The sequence below is a fragment of the Peromyscus maniculatus genome, chromosome 5 (assembly GCF_049852395.1).
Source record: "Peromyscus maniculatus bairdii isolate BWxNUB_F1_BW_parent chromosome 5, HU_Pman_BW_mat_3.1, whole genome shotgun sequence".
In the NCBI taxonomy this organism is placed as follows: domain Eukaryota; kingdom Metazoa; phylum Chordata; class Mammalia; order Rodentia; family Cricetidae; genus Peromyscus; species Peromyscus maniculatus.
In genome coordinates this window covers 78,021,504-78,040,943 of record NC_134856.1, presented here as the reverse complement: position 1 = coordinate 78,040,943, position 19,440 = coordinate 78,021,504, and the positions used below count along the sequence as shown (strand labels likewise).

The 19,440-nt window shown below is 46.1% G+C and overlaps 1 protein-coding gene across 1 annotated transcript in view; it reads right to left on the bottom strand.

Annotated features, from left to right (window-relative positions):
* Rsu1 (Ras suppressor protein 1) overlaps positions 1-19,224 on the bottom strand; it is a 189,578-nt gene extending 170,354 nt beyond the window's left edge. The window contains exons 1-2 of the mRNA XM_006985930.4: positions 19,044-19,224; positions 18,762-18,873 (exon numbers count right to left, since the gene is read on the bottom strand). Coding sequence (XP_006985992.1) covers positions 18,762-18,870 — 109 coding nt within the window. The 5' untranslated portion in view covers positions 18,871-18,873; positions 19,044-19,224. The remainder of the gene's footprint in view (positions 1-18,761; positions 18,874-19,043) is intronic.
* Between the last annotated feature and the right edge of the window lie 216 nt (positions 19,225-19,440).

Sequence of the window (19,440 nt, the reverse complement as noted above, 5' to 3'; positions counted from 1 at the left end):
TGACATTTCTATTCATTGGTTGCCCTCCCTGGGCTACAGCTCTCTGCCTCTGCTTCAGCTTTCTTCTACATATCTCACTTGAACCCAGTCCATATTCCCCTGGTAGAGGCAAGCCAAGCCCCCTGCATGGACAAGGAATCAGGAGATGGAATCTGACTTTCTGATATGACAAGAGCCTTGTGGTTCTCAGAGGAGGGTCTGCAGAAGCAGAGCAATTCACAGCAGATGGACAGGAATCAGAACAAGGAACCAAGAAGTAGGAGCCAGGCAAAACCACCAGGGGCAGAACCCCAGTGACACACTTCCTCCAGCTAAGCACCAGCTGCTAAGGTTTCTACTACTTCCATAAGGAACGCCACCACCTGGAGATCAAACCCTTAAACAGATGCACCTGTAGGAGGGAGTGCACATTAGACCATAACAGTGCTCCTCATAATTGACCGAGTCCACGTGCGTCTGTATTTCCAGGCAGCAGCAGACCCTCCTCTGGTTTCTTTCGTACATGCATGTTTTCCCACAACCCTGCTACAATCCGCTCTACCTGCCTGTCCCCCTTAACACATAGAGATGTCACTCACGGTGTCCATAAGCTCCCATCAAATCCTCGGCACTTGGGTATTTGATTCTTCACCTCCTAACCGGTGCCCTGTGCAAGCCTGCACATCCAAATCTTCAAAAGAGGCTAGGGCTCAGCTTAGCGGATACAAACTCTAACGATGGCTCATGAGGAGGCTCTCAGTGCCTGCTCTGCACCAGCTATTACAACTCCACAAACGCATTAGCCTTCATCTGGGCTGAACCATACTTTTCTCATCTCCACAAAGACAAAACCAAGTACAAAGGCACAAAATGAACCATGTAATGACATCCGACCAATGTCAAGTTGAGATACTTAACGAACGAACGAACGAACGAACGAACGAACGAACGAACGAACGAACGAACGAACGAACGAACGAACGAACGAACGATGTCATGGTTTGAACATGAAATATCCCACCCGGGTTTACATGTTCAAAGACTTGGTCCCCAATGGCTGGCGCTGTTTTGGAAGGTTGTGGAACTTTAAGGAGATGGATCCTTGGGGCCAGGTTTTCCTTGACTGCCTCCCCTACTTTTCTGAGCACCACTGTGCTGTGACCAGCCTCATGATGCTCCTCCTGCTATGAACTCTCCTTCACGGTGGACTAAAACTTCTGAAATCGTGAGCCAAAACAGCTCTCCTTCCTAAAGATGTTTCTGCCGGGTACTTTAGGCACAGCAATGAAAAGTAATTAATTCAGACCACAAGGAACTTCTATTTAAAGAAAGCTCACTCCTTCAGTCAACTCTAGAGGTACTTGAAGAATCACAAAAGGAATCAATATTGAAAAGAATCTTATTTTCTCTAGAGAGTCGAAGGTTCTAGCGGGGAAAGGATGACAGTGAGCAGCAGAGTGAGAGGATTAACCACAGTTTGTCTTCCCTACCCAAACTCACCTTTTTCCCCACCTGTAGCAATGTTTCAGTGGGAGGCTGAACTACTTGGTGATGATACCAACACCCAGCTCCCTCCCCTACAGCTTCTGGTGGGTGTGAGCTTGTGGATACCTTGATTTATGGATTCCAGACCTGGGAATAAGTTGATTTCTGATGTTCTAAGAAAGCAAATTTGTGGTATTTTGTTACAGCAGCCACCAGAGTCTAATATAATTGGACTTAAAGAAAAATGTTAAAATCTCAGCATATAGGGAAAAAAAACAATGGTTTAACATATGAAATAAAATGAGATTATCATCAGGCTTTTGGACAGCAGTAACTTTTGCCCAAGAAAACAGGATAACACAGTTACAGTGTTTCAAAAAGTTGAATAAAACTGGCTTCCCAGTAAAATGGCACAGATCTGCGTTTGCCATCAACATGTAAGGACTCTAGGAATCCTGTTTTGTTGGCCTTCTAGATAAATCTCCCAGATATATAAGGTTCACATCAGAATAACTTGAGACACTGACCAAGGGACAGCAGAAGCATAACATATCCTGGGACTGCAGAGTGAATTCTTGCCAAGAGAAACTGAGGCAGGTGATCTAGGTCCCTTACAAACAGACACTCCACATCCAAAAGCTTAACAAGTTAAGACCGCCAAGGGCCAGCCACTGGCCCCAAGCTGCACACAAAGGGACCTAGAAAGAACCTGAGGTCCCTGAGTGCCAGGATGACCAGAGATGTTTACTGACTTCCGACAGCTGCCTCGGACTCCGATATATAAGAGAGCTCTGTTTTCTTCAAGCCGTCATGTATGGGTCTCTTGTGTACAGAGTGTACCCTGGACTCCAAGTGACGGATCTCACAGCAAGTAGAGAAGGGCGGAGGAAACCTCACTGCAGAGAACCTGCGCTACAGAGCAGGAGGCTGGGTGGATGAAGCCAAAGATTCCAGTGCCCAGGTCTTAGGGCAAGACTCTGACAAGGGGCCAGCACTGAAGGGGGCAGTCGGGAGGGGAGGGGTGACAGGGTGTGCAGTGAGGGGAGATGAGGTGGGACCTGCTGGGGGGGGGGTGACAGGGCCTGCTGGGGGGGTGACAGGGCCTGCTGGGGGGGTGACAGGGCCTGCTGGGGGGAGTGACAGGGCCTGCTGGGGGCATGACAGGGGCCCGCAGTAGGGGGGAAAGCCCATCAACCACCTCCTGCTTCTGCGAGATTGAAAACAAAATGAGAGTTCTGGGAAGATGGAACAACACAAGAACACATCTCAAGGGCTCTCAGTCCCCATGTTCAAACCCACACAGTAACTAGGTAGGATGGCTCGGGGGTAAGAGCGCTTGCTAACGAGCCTGAACATGTAAGTTCAGTCTGCACATTTAAGCACACACAGTGAACAGAGAGGATGGCCCAGGAGTAAAGGTGCTGGAGGCCAAACCTGATGATGACTGAAGTACAATCCCCAGAACCGACATGGTGAAAAAAGACGGCCAGGTAGTGCAGGTTGTCCTCTGAGCGCCACAGGTACACCACACCATCCATGAGCACCATCCATCACACACACACACACACACACACACACACACACACACACACACACACACACACACCACACTGACTCATACACACATGGACATGCACAAATAAATGATTCTAATAAAACAAAGAAAATTGTAATTGTAACAAAACAAAGAAAATTCAAAGTCTACAAAACTTCAGTTTACAAATTCCAAACTAGAGGAAGGTAGACAGCATCAATGATGTAAATATGGCTGTGCTGAAGGAAAGACAAACCAGGATCTCCAAACCTGAGAGCAGAGAACGCCATGAGAGCCAACCAAGCCCAGTCGGAAGTTCGGCAGACGGACAGAAGAGCCGCTGAAAGGAAGAGAGGCTGTCCATTCCAAAAGCAGGGGGGGTCCGTTAGAGCTGAGGGGTGGGGAGGGTCTAGCCCACGACCTGGAAAATGACCACCAAGGGCTTCCTATCAAGACAGAGCCTAGAACCAAGACTGGGCAAGACAGAAATCTAGAGACCCAGCAGAGGGAAGGTACAGAGGGAAGGAGGGCTCATTTATTCGTGAGCAGTTACGTTTTTGGAGACAACAGAAGGTGGGAAATTTTAATAGTAAAACTAACTTGAAATATTAAAAAAAAAAAAGGAAAATGGGAATGGAAGCAAAACCCATTCATTTATTAAAATAAAATATAGGACAGAATACAAAAATAGTATTCCTTGGGCAGGGGGTCCTGTACTGAACAGAACAGAGCACACACGCCTGCATGTAAAGCTCTCTGCTTCCCGACCCTGGGCACCATGTGATCCCTGCTTCAAGCTCCGGCCACCTGGACAGGGAGCCAGAGCAAAGTGTCTCCTTTCAGTTGCTTTTATCAGGGTATTTTAGAACAGCAACAGCCAAAGAAGCTAAGCCACTCCGGAACGCACGGAAATGACTAAAGAGTATATTCTTGTCCAAAGGACCGGAGAACTAGAGGGGGCTCCCCGCGTGAATAATCTGAGCTTGTCACAGTAACTAGGACAAGACCAGCCTGTACAGAAGCAAAACTTACTTTTCAATGCAAAACTGGAGCCACACCAGACCTTCATAGTTCTTGGTCGGTCTGGGGTATGGGCTGCACTCAACATTATTGGTTCCCCAGGTGACACTGTTATACAGCCATGTTCGGAAGCCTCCTGTATAGATCAGATGGACTTCTCAGAGAAGGGTCCGAGGTGTGAAAAGACTGCTTGGAAAGGGGCAATGTTTGAGAAAGTGCCTTGTTTGGCCTGGCTAGTGCCATTAAAAAAACCCACTATACATTAAGAGTGCTCAGTGCGGGCCAGCCATATACTTCTCAAATATTTCCGCTAGTTTGGTGATGTGCACTTTGTATTTTCAAAAGCATATGGATGCACATTCCACCACCCAGCAATTTGCTCCTTGGTATTTAACCAACAGAAGTGCATGCATATGCTCACCAAAACGTATCTCCATATGCTCACAGCAGCACTGTTTATAACAGCCCTACCTGGAGAATACCTGGGGTAGATAGCTTTGTGTTACTGTACTGATGGAACACACTCCAGAATAGGCTGGTCTGGGTTCACATTCTGGAGGTTTCAATTCCTGGCTGCTCAGCCCTGGTGGAAGTCTGACATAAGAATGGTCCCCAGGACGTATGGCCTTGTTGGAGGAAGTGTGTCATGGAGTGAGGGGTAGGGGAGGGGTGTGTGGCTCTGAAGTTTCAAAAGCCCAAGCCAGGCTCAGTCTCTCTCTGTCTGGTGCCGGTGGATGAGGATGTAACTCTCAACTACTGCCCCAGGGTCATGAATGCCGCCATTTTCCCTGCCAGGATGATAATGGACTAAGTCTCTGAAACTGTAAGCGAGTCCGCAGTTAAATGTTTTCCTTTATAAGAGTCGCTTTGGTCATGGTGTCTCTCCACAGCCATAGAACAGTGACTAAGGCAGCCTGTTGCTTTGAGGCTGGAGCAAATCTGCTGAGATCCAGGTTAGGAGATAAAAACCAAGCAGAAAGGGTTGCAGACTCAAATCCCCTTAAAGGGTATGCCATAATAACTGCCTCTCATAGAGCTTACCTGTATCTTAAAGTTTCTACCACCCCCCAAAAGCACCAGGACGGGAACTAAACCTTTGGGGGTCATTTCACATCCAAACCAAAGCACTGCTCAAATGCCCATCAGTGATGGGCTGGTTGAACAAATGGTGTCTCGGACTGACTGCATACAAATGACAACGCATACAGACATACTGACAGGCTACTGGATTAGAGAAGGACACAAGGCGCTATCCCCCACACCACCATATACACAAGAACAGGCAGCATTCATCTATGCTTCTCATCCCTGAAGGGATGGTGACTGGGAGGGGCTCCTGAGACACTGCCAATGTGTTGTCCTGTGTTGTGAACACTGGGAACACTGGAATTGTACTGCTTGCAATGCACAGAGCATGCAAAGTCCTTAATCAGGTGTTTATGACAGCATCTTTTAAGAGGCATGTGCAAATGTTTAGGGGAAAGAGTTCCGATTTCGTCAGCTCAAATGATAGGAACATGGGTAGGTCAGCATCCATGAACGCATTCCTAAATGGATAGGAAGGAAGCCACTAGCCCATCCAGGCAGGAACAGCTTGGCATCAGGCATGAAGCTCACTTGCTCAATTAGTCATTTATCTTTGTCTCCTCCATGGAATTTGTACATAACTTGTCAGAAAAGTTCGGAGGAACAAGGAAACAGAGGAAGCCAAAACTGTAGCTCCTAGATTCTGGAGGCCTGGATTCAAATCCTACCACAGACTGGCTGCTGCTTAGGCTTGCTTAACATGTTTCCCCAGCCACTAATTGGATCATCATTATCATTACATGGACGATGAGTTTAAAAAGTCATCTGTAAGAGAGTTTACACAGTGGTACATGATAAATGTGAGCATAAATGTTTTAATATACTGCAAAGCCAAGCATGGTGATACATGCCTGTAATACCAGCATCCAGAGGAAGACGCCGGAGGATCATGAGTTTGAGGGCAGCCTGGCTACATTATGAGTTACAGGCCAGCTTGTCTGTCTAGGGAAGTAACACACACACACACACATACACACACACACACCACACACACACACACACACACACACACACCCCACATACGCAATATGCATATACACATATACATATATATTTGGCATGTTATCTTCTTAACAAAGGGCACAATATGTAGAAAACAAATACATATGTTAAGTAAATATATGACCTGGCCTGAAAACTTAAACATTCAAAGCTGGAAGAGAAAATGTTTTCAGGGCTGACCAGGTGGCACTGAATAACCAGTTGGTGTGCTCTTCCCTGAGGAAGACCATTTCTCCCCTTCTCAGCATCCCTTAGTTGCCTGTAGTTTTTTTTTTTGTTTATGGATGAGGCCTCCTGGGGTTTCCTCTTCCATGTTAGCACGTTGATTGTGGTCCTTGTTCAGCTCCTATCTAAGAAGTCATACTGGTGAGACTTCATGGGTGTGGCTTCTGACATTACTAGGAGACACACTCTCACAGCAAACTCCCCATTCCTCTGGGTCTTACAATCTTCCTGCCCCCTCTTCTTTAACGATCCCTGAGCCCTAGGTTCAAGAGCTGCATTGTAGACGGTCAGCCCTGAAAGCATACATACAAGAAACATACAAACTGAGCAGGTTGTACTTCTGTATTTAGGAATATGAATACACACACGTATGTAACAATTAATGGGGGGGAAAAGGCCATAGATTTGAAAGAGAGCAAGAAGGTGTATATGGGAGAGTTTGGAGGGAGGAAAGGGAAGGAGGAAATGATGTAATTATATTATAATCTCAAAAACAGAAGAAATGATTTAAAAAGTAATAAAAATGTATTATTGTAGGAAAACTGTTGAAGCTGCCATTTATTTATAATAATTTCTGAAAAACTCAGAAGTTGTTAGGTCTCAAACTCAGGACAAATGGCTGAGGTACCTATTTAACAGATCAAAGCAGACACTGGTGGCCAGGTTCCCCCTGCATCCCTCAGAGGGTCTCACTGGCATACGCTCCCACCCTAAACTTCTCCAGGCCAGGGGCTGGGCCACCCTTCCCTATATAATCCAGCTATGTGGGTCACCTGGTCCTTCATCTATGCTCAGGCCAGGCTCTCAGCCCAGGCTGCCCCTCTTGGTCAGCAGTTGCTCTCCCCTCTCCCGCCCCTCTTCCCCTCACATGGCTCAGAGTCATGTCCACTCTCGACTCTCCCAGAAATCAAATTCCCCTTCCAACGAGACATGTGATCTGATGATACATATCACTCATTTGGCCCTGCTCAATTTTAATATTAAAAACTAGTCTGAGCCTGAAGAACACAGAGAAGCGTATGGGAACAGGAAGATCTTCAAGAGTGGTCCTCAACCTTCCTGATGCCGTTTTCCTTTAATGTGGGAGCCCATTCTCGGGTTCCTCGTGGCTTTACCCAGCAGGTCCAAATAGAGGATGATCAGGACCACGGGCCTGAGTGCAGGGGTCTGAGATGGTCTGCACTTGGCTGTGCTGGGGAAGGAGGTCTTTTGCTCCACCCCTTGGCGTCTCTATAAAAACCCTGGGCCAGAGACAGTCGGGGCCCGTTGGAATAGGTTCCAGGCCCTCTCGAGGCTATCCTTTATTTTCTATCTGTTTATCTCTGCAATATTCTTCGCTATAAATCCTTCTATCTAATATTTCCTGCTGATCGCACTCAAGAAAACTCTGGGGAACTGTGGGGGTGGTGGGTAAACGCCCCACACTTTAATACAGCTCCTCATGTGGTAGTGACCCCCAACCATAAAATCTTTTCATTGCTATTTCATAACTGTAATTTTGTTACGGTTATTAACTATAGTGTAAATATCTGTGTTTCTTGATGGTCTTAGGTGACCTCTGGTGAAAGGGTCGTCAGACTCCCAAAGGGGTCACAAAGCGCTGCTCAAAAGCTCTAAGTCATTAGGACTCACTGTCATTCTGGTGTATTCCATCAGCACATGAACCAGCATCTCCCCAGCACGGTCTTTTCTAGCACCTTGATATAGAATGCCACAAGCTAATGTGCTAAGTTGAAACGGGGGGGGGGGGGGGGGGGGGGGGGATGAGTTAAGATATACAATAGAAAAAGTTATCACACAATGAATTATTAAATAAACAATAGATCTCACACGTGGTCATCAAACTCAGTGAGGGCTGATGGGTTCTCAGGACACCCCAAAGCAAGGGAGGGTCCAGCCGGCCCTGCTCCAACGGAGATTACCCTGATTCTGTGTCTTCTCCACGCAACACTCTGTAAGGACTGTATAAACCCGGGTGGCTGAGCTGGCTGGGGGCACTAGTTTATGAGCCTAGCACGGTGTTTGAAGGAACTGTGAAACTAAACCAAGCATGGTGAGGTGGGCTTTTAATCTCAGTCTCTCAGGAGGCTGAGGCAGAGCACAGTACACGTTCATAGCCTATCTGGGTGACAGAGAAAGTCCAAGCCACCTGGGCTACTTATTGAGACCCTATCTTAAAAATAAAACATTCTGAAAGTGACTACAGCTATAGTCCAGTAGCTGAGTGACTACTCGGCATGCGGGAGGCCCCAAGTTCAATTACCAATAACCCTAATCCCTTCCCCCCAGCACACAAAAGAATATGTTTTAAGAAAGAAAGAACATAAAGCTGGTTTGGTAGGTGGAAAGATCGAAGTGTAATTGGGGCAGGGAAGAGAATATGATCAAAATATATTGTATGTAAACTTTAAAAAAAAAAAATAACCAAAAGAAAACCGAAGTTGAAAGCCTTGAAAGGTGGGTGGGCCGGCCCCATTCAGCCCCGGGAGATAAAGTATGGTGATATTTTATTTGTATTAAAATGTTATTTGTATGTTAATAAATAAAGTTGCCCAGGAGTCAGAGCTATTAGCAAGCCATAGGAAAGCAGGGCAGTGGTGGCATATGCCTGTAAACTCAGCACTTGGTAGGCAGAGCTAGGTAAGTCTCTGTGTGTTCAGGGATACAGCCAGTATTGGATACACATGCCTTAAATCTCAATACCAACCATAGAAAACCTGGAGGTCTATACAGACAGGCCATGACGAGGCGGTCATGTGGTTGGGTTTACAACCAATGAGAAGGCAGAACAGAAACACTATAAAAAGACAGACACACAGGAAGTAGCTGGTTCAGAGAGGTAGGACCACCGCAGGAGGAAGGGTAAGGTTTTAGCTCCTAGCTCTGACCTCTTGGCTTTCTTCTTTGCATTGGTTCTGTGTTTCTTATTTAATAAGATGGTTGGTTACATCTACAATAATGTGCTGTTTTCTCCGCTTTATCACCCGTCCAGGCCTGGTACGTTTTGGCAGCATATGGCTGGAAAACAACATAACACAGTACTAAAGGGAAAAGGTGCCAGCAACACTCAGATGCAAGCTTCAGTTCCACACTCACTACCTTGAGGCTATGGACTACAGAGCCACCCAGCGGTAGAAGTCTAGCAAAGATACCCTGCACCCAATTGTGTCAGGAAAGGAGCTCTCGGGGGCATTTCAGTGAGAACCTCTAATGCAGACAGTGTAGGTGGCATCATGTGCCCCAAATCCCTGCCTGAGCCTGGACCTCCAGGTCCCTGGAGTAAGACTATTTGCAGCGAGGATCTTTACAGAGTTAAGGGAGCTGGAGTGCCGTGCTTGGATGGGCGCTGATCCAAGCTGACCCCTGTCCTCAAGAGAAGAGGAGCTGGATACAGGACACCAGGAGTGTGCATGGTCAGAGGAAAGCCTGTCTGAGGACAAAGGAGGAAGACAGACATCTGTGAGCCAGGTGGACATGCCTCAGAGCAATGAACCCTGCTGATGTCATTTTGGACTTCCAATGAGAAACTGCATCTCTGTTGTTTAAGGAACCTGGTCTTTGGCATTTTGTTTATAGTAGTTCTAGAAACTTAAGAAAATAGAAGTAACATAGCATTTTTCTTTTTGACTTTTCCAACACTCTAAATCAAATCACTGTTTTCCATGATTAAACATCACCTCCTCCGCCCCCGAGACACACACACACACACACACACACACACACACACACACACACACACACGTTGAAGACTGTATTGAATCCTGTCTGTTGTGAGGAGGTTTGAAGGCACCAACACAGAAGATGTTTCAGACCACAGTCTTAACATGGGTGAGACTCCCCTCACCTGTGAGGTGACGCAGGTTATGTGCCATTAGGTGATACAAAAAAGTAAGGTGAGAGGCTTACAGAGCAACCCGGAAGGGAGCAGCAGGGCTCAAGGAAACACTGCTTCGTAGAGGCAGCTCAACACTGACCCCTACTGGTCAAACTGTAACACAGCTGGATCCTTCCTCAGCCACTGCCTCTTCTTCTGCTCTGAAAAATCGAATATAAGTCAACCTGTGCCAGTTCCCTAACCTAAATGCAGGAGGCCTTTTTCAGGCATGATACACCTCCAGCATTCTCAGTGTCTTAGTAGATCTCACATGCAGAGAACAAGGCTTTTTTTTTTCTTCAGGAAAGCATAGACGTGTGTCAAAGGTTACTGTAAGCCATTATTCACGCTGTTTCTAACACTGATTCACATTCTAACAGCTGGTATAACAGCAAAGTGGTGAGTGGCATGATGTTTTATGGGGAAATCTGCTTTATTATCCAGTACCACACTGTATAGTCTTAATACAGTAAATATTAATTTATCACTGGATAAAGATTCAATATAAAGGAAATCCCTAAGAGTAGTGCCCAGGGTGAAAATGCATTCAGTCAGCAGCTGCTACATGATACACGGTATTTTAACTAATAGTTGACAACTTGCCGAGTTTTTAAAATGCATTTGTTATTCTCAACAGAACCCGAGCCACAAACACATCACAGCTAAAGTCCCGTGGATGGCCCTCACTGTCCCCTATCTGTTCCTGGACCATCACAGCTCTGGACTTGCCAGTGTGAGGACACAGCTGTTTCTGACCATGGCACACACACACAGCTATCCGACTTCCAGGGATTTTGAACACGGTGAGGAATGGGGTAGCGAGTGCCAGGATGGTGAGAAACAGGACCAGTGAGCAAAAACAATGGATATGAACCGTTCCTTATACTTCCAAGTCATAAACATTGCTGTAAATTTTTACACAATCACAGAACAATTTTAAAAATAAGAGCTTGGGATAAGGAGATGGCTCAGTGGATAACAGCACTTGCCCCCAAGCCTGAGGACCTGAGTTCAATCCCTGGGACTCACATGGTACAGCAAACTGTCCTGTAGCATGCATGCTGCAGCGCATACACATATATACACACATATTAACAGACACACATACAAGTAAAGACATTTATAAATGTGGGACATTCACGGGACCTTAGCTATGATGTGTTTGTGGCTCAGGTTCTGTTGAGAATCACAAACGCACTTTAAAAACTTGACAAGTTTATATGCTATGTGGCAGCTACTGACTAACGCATTTTCACGCTGGGCACTACTCTTAGGGGACTCCCTGTATATATACTGGGTACATATAACGGGTAGATACAAAGTGGAATACTGGGTCCTCTGCAGGCCCTAGGAAAGAAAGACTAAATATTCTCAGTTTATACACGAGGAACCGAGGCTCAGAGCAGCCTAATGATTTGCCTACTTACTCCAGCTTGTAACTAAAAATAAATAAATAAGATTCTTAGGGCACCACCGATAGGCATGGCAGTGTATGGGGAAGCTGAAGCAGAGGGATCATAAACTCAAGTCCAGCCTGGGCTCCATAAACAAAACAAAAAGTCACTGCCAATTGGAGCCGAAGTATCACACACTTACTAGAGAAGGCCGTTACTAGTCCAGTCATACCAAAAAGGTCACATCTTCTCTTTATCTTCATTCCTTAACGAAATGAAATGTTTACAGTATTTAATGGTATATATATAATCACTTAGAACTTCTATCTTGTCCTGATGGTTGTGAATTACCCCTCTAAACACTGAGAGGAACCTCTATGGAGGGACCGAGCTGCTGCTCATCTTCCCTGATTACTGTCTACTGCAACGCCCCTAAGTCTCTTCACTAAGTCTAAAACAATCTCAAGAAAACAACCCGACTGTAAAAACGGGGTACAGAACTAAGCAGAGAATTCTCAAAGGATAAAACACAAACAGCCGAGAAACATTTAAAAGAAATATTTGAAATCCTTATCCACCAGGGAAACGTAAGTTAAAATTGCTTTGGGATTTCATCTTACATCAGTCAAAATGGCCAAGATCAATAAAACAAGTGAAGGTACATGCTTGGTAAGGACACCAAGAAAAGGGAACACTTACTCATTGCTGGTGGGAGTGCAAACTTGTACGGTCACTATGGACTATGTACATCGGTGTGGTAGCTCCACGGAAAGCTGGGGATAGATCCACCTCAAGATCCAGCTATACCACTCTTGGGCATATACCCAACAGACTCTACCCTACTACAGACATTATTTGCTCATCCATGTTCATTGCTACTCTACACATAATAGCCAGAAATAGCCTAGATGTCCATCAACTGATGAACAGATAATGAAATGTGGTACATTTACACAATGAAATACTATTCAGCTGTTTAAAAAAAGGAATTATGAAATTCCCATTTGACTGGATGGAGCTGGAAAAAAAATTCATCCCGAGTGAGGAAACCTAGAAAGATAATATTGTAAGTTTTCTCTCGTGTGTGGATGTTTGTTTTTAGGCCTTTGATATGTGAGCTGTGATTCATCTATCCACAGCGGTTAGGTACCTAGTAAGGAACTGGGGGTAGAGTTGGGTCTCCTCAGGAAAGGGAAATAGAATATATTGTTAAGGAGAGATGGGGGAGGGAGGGACTGGAGCGGGAGTATTAAGTGAGGAAGAAGATGGAAGAGAGGGGTGAGGGAAGGAATATGAGGAGGGACACTAATACTAAAGGCCATTATACTATAGAAGCTTCCTAAAATATGTACATGTATGAAAGAAAAATAAGTGGAATAACCAAAGAATGGGGGAGACACTGTCCTAACTAGAAACCTTATACCACCAGGTGAAACCTCCAGTGCCAGGAATGGGTTACATCCGAGTCTATGGCAAAGGGGCCCCATGCAAACCCACAAATATCTCAGGCTATTGGTTGCTCTCCACAAACTGATGGTCAGACCCTATCGCTGAGGAGAGCAACTGCATACCTCATCCAATATGGAGAAGTGGTGCTGGTGCCTACCTAGAGCCCTCACCCCTGCTAACTAGTGCTCATGGTACTGAAGGTACTCTGCACGCTAGCAGGGGAGAAAGGCAAACATCAGCCCAGATGCAAACAACGGTGACCTGCCTAGGGAGAGGGGCTGGCATGATGGCAGCACAAACAGCTGGACTTAAGACCCATGAGACCAAAACCATGCCTGACACGGCTTGGGTGGCCAAGAACCTGGGACTGGCTAGGCCATCGGCCTAAGGAAAAACCAAATACCAGTGTTCCGCTAGAAGAACATACAGTAAAATGACCCTAACGACACTCTGCTACACCCATCACCAGGGAAACGTCCTCTTGCAGTAGATGGGAACGAATACAGAGACCCACAACTGGACAATGTGCAGACGGTGATTTTGTAGTACTCAGTCCTCAATGTGATGTCTTCATCAAACCCCTCCCCGCAGGGCTCAGAGAGCTATGCAGAAGAGGAGGTAGATTGACTGTAAGATCCAGAGTGGATGGGTGACTCCAAGAAAACAGTGTCCTCCAGACACAACAGGACGGGCGCACACAGGAGCTCACGCAGACTGTGGCAGCGCGCATGGGGTCTGCACACGTGCAAGCCAGATGAGGTCCCAGCGCTGAAGGGAGGGAGTGGACACAGGCTCCCACTCCTAAGCAAGAAGCTACCTCCCACTTACACTTGACTACAAAGGAAGAATTCATTTTCTCCAATGGTTTCTCACTGGGTTATAGTAACCATACTTCAGAGTAGGCCCTGTCTCCAGGAGTATCTGGCCATGTCCTTATGAGTTTCTGGGTTGGTTTGTTAGTTTTGTTTTAAATGTTTATTTTTTTAGAGAGAGAGAGAAGAGACAGAGAGAGGAGTTGGGTGGGGAGGGGAAGAATAGGGGGAAAGCACAATCAGAGCACACTGTATGAAAAAAAAACTTTTCAAATACAAATTTCTTACCTAAAGGCAGTCACATTCTTCATTTCATAAACTGTTTCCCAGCACCACACTAAACACAGGAGCCCAGAAGAGACTCTTCGCCTCCCAGAGGAGGTGACACAAGAATGGAGTCACTAGACAGATAAGTCATCAGTTCTCTGGACAGCATTGACAGACAAGGGGAGGGGTCAGCAGGAGAGGGAAGGGAAATGGGCAACGCCTACAATTCTCAGATATGAAGCTGGGCCTCTTCACCAACTTACAGGAGGTGGGGAAATGAGAAATTTGAATAGATTACAGCTAAAATACGCCCAGCCTTCCAGAGTCTCACTGATACTTGCCCCAAAGATAGCCGAGATTGACAACATGCATTCTCAACAGGACCCCCAGTGCAGGTCTAACAGGCAAGCTGCAGTGGTCCTGGCTGTTTATTTTGCATGTCCCTCTAGACCAGTGGTTCTCAACCTTCCTAAGGCTGTGACCCTTTAATACAGCTCCTCATGTGGTGGTGACCCCAACCATAAAGTTATTTTCATTGCTGCTTCATAACTGTAATTTTTGCTACTGTTATAAATTATAATGTAAATATCTGAAAGGGTTGTTTGACTCCTGAAGGGTGGTGACGTACAGGTTGAGAACCACTGCTTTAGAAAGAACAAATATCCACCCCCCCCCACCCCCACTTCATGACTTACTTTTCAGAGATTTATCTGGAAAATATTTTAATCTACCTTGTGGGGGGGGGGGCAAAAATGCTTCAAGCACTTGCAAAATAAACTTGAAAATATTAAAAAGACACAAATGATTTAAATAGAAGAAATGAGCGGGGAGGGGGGGACACCCCTACAAGGTCCCTGTGAATACTGTTGGGGATCCTTGGCCTCTTGGAAGCTGATATGGGAACCCTTAAATGCAATTTTATCAAGCAGGTGAAGATAGGTGCTCTAGGGAAAGATTTCCATGGGGAAAATAAACAGCTTGTTTTGGTTTGTTTGGCTTTGGGCAGGACCACAATTGGAAACTTTAAGGAGACCATGTTAGGTAGAATTTCAGAAGATGAAATAGAACAAACCTCAAAAGAATAGAGACCCAAGTCACAAGGGTGCCAAATGATCTATGTTCTCAGAGGGAGCACACAAAACAGCAACATGGGACAGGGATGCTGAAGTCTAACTGATCTTGTTAGGTGATCGAGTTCACCTCACTGCCTCTCTGCGGACATTAGCATTCAAAATGCAGTCCCGGATTAAAACTAAACCAGTCCTATGAAGCCTGGGGAGAGAGGAGGGTAAAAGTGGGGGGGGGGGGTGCTGAGCTGATTCTCAACCAACAATGAGGATCTTGAGGTTTGGAAGATAAAGAATCTGAAACTCTAGCCAACTTCAAGCCCTTGCTCCTAAGAATGTCCCAGGGTAGGATCTGAGTGTCCCTAGTCTCTGCTCTGGCAGAAAAATGTAGAACGTATCTAACACTGACCTCCTGCTTAGAATTGTGCCTGATCAGAAGACTTTGATATCAGCTCAAAACATCTTTCAAAAACCAACCTACCTGCTGAAGATGGAGCGAGGTTAGCACAGTGCTTGCCTAGCACACCGAAAGCCTTCCATTCATTTCTCAAGTACAGGTTAAACCCGGTGTGGGGGGTTCACACCTGTAATCCCAGCACCTGGGAGATGGAAGCAGGAGGGTCCTCCTCAGCTACAAAAGAAGGGAGTTGAGGTCCAGGCCATTTTGGACTACATGAGACTCTGACTCAAAAAAGAAAAAAGGTAATTCACCTCATCTAAGGAAACAAAATGTTGTAGTGCTCATTCATACATCTCAACCTCCCAAGCAGAAATACTGGCATTTCAAATGCTTCAAATAAATACAAATCCTCTCTTCTTATCCTTGAAGCTGAATCATTAAATTATTTTTAAGAAATTAAAGCAAATGCAATAAAGAGGAAAGCTTAGGATACAAAACAATCACTCTCTGCAAGCAAGGTAATTTGTTTCCTATGTTTAATCTGGATACTAACATGCAAAAAATCACAGCGGCAGGTAAACTTCTGTAAGTAAGTATGGGAATACTTACAGGATGCTCAAAGGAACCCTGTCTTATAACACACACACTGTAAGCCGAGTGCTGCTTTAAATGTGTTTGAGGATGAACCCCAGCACTGCACACACTCTACACAAATGCTTGACCACTGAGCTCCTGTCTAGTGAGGGCTGATAGATAAAGCCAGTTTAGGAACAGGCTTCCAGTGAACACTCTAGAATCTTCTAGGTTCTTAGGAGATCTGACAGCAGGGAGTCAATATAAGCAGCCCTTCTTTAAACCAATACCACCAGAGGAGGTGAGATTTTTTTCCAAATCTCCACTGATCTTTCCAAGAAGTACCAATGTTCTTCTCCCTTAGCTTCTGGTTGGAGCAATTACAGGATGACCTTGCTTATTATCCCACAGTGTTAGGCCAGAAGCTTTTTTTTTTCAGGAAGCAAGTGGCTATCTTTTCTTCTACAGTAAGAGCCAAGGCTTCAAAGAGATAATGGAGCTGAATTTAAAGAGCTAAGCTACTTTTGCTATTTGTTAATATTACATGGAGTCTCATCTTCAGAAACAAAATAAAATGGCTCTGCCCAATTCAGACTCAACAATTCAGTCCATGGGGAAGGATGGCACAGGCAGAGAACTAGGGGATGTGCAGGGCACAGATGTGCCAGGTCCCTGCCTTCTGCTTAGCCTCTCCTTCCGCTACAGCGGTGGGACCCGAAATAAAGTTCATGATCACCACAGAATTAGGCCAAAGCTATGGGAGTGCATCTACATTGTCAACAGCCAATTCAGGGTCAAAGATCACCAAACCCATCCTTACTGCAAGAGACCAACACATATCAAGCAAATCAAGACGCGGTCGAGATGCCAAGAGTACAAAACCTATGTCAAAGCAGGACTCTATATAACGGCCACCAAATGCAAGATGTCTGCAACTCCATTTCTGTCTGGATGTATCAACATTCACCCTCCTGTGCCCCAAATGCAGATAAGAAACTCACAGAAAACTCGATTTTACTCTCTTCATGCCTAGGGAGCTCTGCACCATCTTTAAGTTCTCTGCACAGCTCCGCTCCTTGCTTCTCTGCTGTTAGATCTGCTCTGGCTCTCATGAACTCAGACTTAACCCGTCATTCTTTGCTTCACTCATCAAGCATCTTAGAGAACCTACTGTGTCCCAGACACTATTCTCAAGAACACGAGCATGAATAGTGCACAGCTTTGGTTCTCCTGGTATCTAATGAGGAAGAGAGACTGTTGGATTAAAAATAAATCAGGTAAAACCTATGTGTAATCTGTACCTTGAAGAAAGGCCACTTTCACAGAAGGACATAGAAAGAGAAGGCTTTTCATAGTCTGTGATGTCTGAGCTGACTCTTGGTAATTAGGTTAAAAGACTACAGGTGGGAAGGGGTGGGGACTGGGAAGCAACAGACTGGAGGCAGGAAGGTCTAACTGCTCAGGTCAAGCGGTGGAGCTTATTCAATAGGGTCTGGATGCTGGAATCATGAAACGGATCTGCGTAAGGTCAGAGTCAGACCCCATATGTCCCAATGAAGAATGTGGGGGCGCCACTGTCAACTGTGAACCCTATGAGGGTCGAAAACAGTGGTTCTCAACCTTTCTAACGCTTCGACCCTTTAATACAGATCCTCATCTTGTGGTAACCCCTAAGCATAAAATTGCTTCGTTGCTACTTCATAACTATAATTTTGCTACTGTTATGAATTATAATGTAAATATCTGATATGCAGGATATCTGATATGGACCCAAAGTGGTCGAGACCCAAAGGTTGAGAACCACTGGTCTAAAGTCACACTCAACCTGTAGAAGTGTTGTGTCTCACTTAGAAAGTGTTTTCAAAGCCAGAATTAGTTCCTAACATTTAAAAATTATGAAAACTTGGATTTTGTATTTTTTTTTTTAATTCTGGCAATACTGTTTCAACATTCACACATGGTGACAACTCTGGATGTGGAGAGGAGCCACCTCCTGCCAGAGGGGCACAGGCAATGGAACTCATGGTCATTCCCACTTGTGCTGAGTTTTACAGATGAGTTAACACAATAAAATAGTTATCACACAAACTCAAGGCCCAAAGCAACACCCTGATTAAACAGGACATTCGACTGGAGGCAAGATAATGAGCTTGGAGCATAAGAATGAGCAAAGCCTGACCGCAAATGGGAGAATGGCCCAGAAATAAATAAATAGTGAAGGGGAAATGTTGAAAACACTCCTGGCCCAAGAAGTCTTATTCATCGTGTAACTTTTGAGTGCCACCAGCTCATCATCCATAGAGTCAAAAGTGACTTCCAAATAAAAAACGTAAGTGGCTATTAGGGACACTGCATGGGAATTCGACCTCGCAGCGATGGAAACCACCTCAACAGCTGATAAGGAACTACAGCACACCTCCTGTGAGGCTCTCCTCTGGTTTACCGGGCTCAATCACAAACTGTGGTTGCAAACTTTCTGAGCCAGGCTCCTCACAAGTGACGTTTACAAGCAGAGGTGGGATGGAAGCCTTCTGAAACTCTCCTCCCAGGAGCTCAGTTTCTTAGCAAACTCAGCAACCATCCCGAAAACTTACACAAGCCGTTGACATCCAGCATACTGGAGATGCCCCTGTCACTCATGTCCACTTCCGGCTGGTTCTTCTCCCTGCTCTCCTCCACCAGCTTCTTCAGTGACTTAGACATGTTCTGCAGCAAAGGACAACAAAACACGTGGGCGATGGCCGGAGTGTGGAGGGTAGGGGGCGGGAGGGGGTGGGAAGGGCTGAGGCCAGGGCTGCACACTCCAGGGCTGTCTGGGGGAGAGTGGGCATCACCGCGGAGTCCTGAGTGGGAGGGCCCGGACCCCGCGCACTCACCACAGAGGGCAACAGCTGGCAGGTGTGCGTGGGAGCCCGAAAGGGGGAACTCGGGTGCCAAGGGATGCACTCGATCAGCCAAAACCAGGATCTGGGAGGAGGAACACACCCTGTCCGGGAGATCGGCGCAGGCGCACACCAAATCCGGCCAACCCCACGCCCCTCCCGGCCTGACACTTCCCAAATTAGGAGAACTGTTTCCCAGACGGGGCTCCCGGCGAGGCTCTGCCCACAGAAGAATGTGGACCCCGAGGCCGGCCAATCATACACGTTTTTAGGCTCAGAGACTCCGCCCCACGCTGAGGGACGCCCATCTTCCTCGGGTTTGAAACTTGGATTGGACCAGCGAGGTGCGTGCGTTCTAAGTTCAGCGCATGCTCAGTAGATTAGCTGAAGG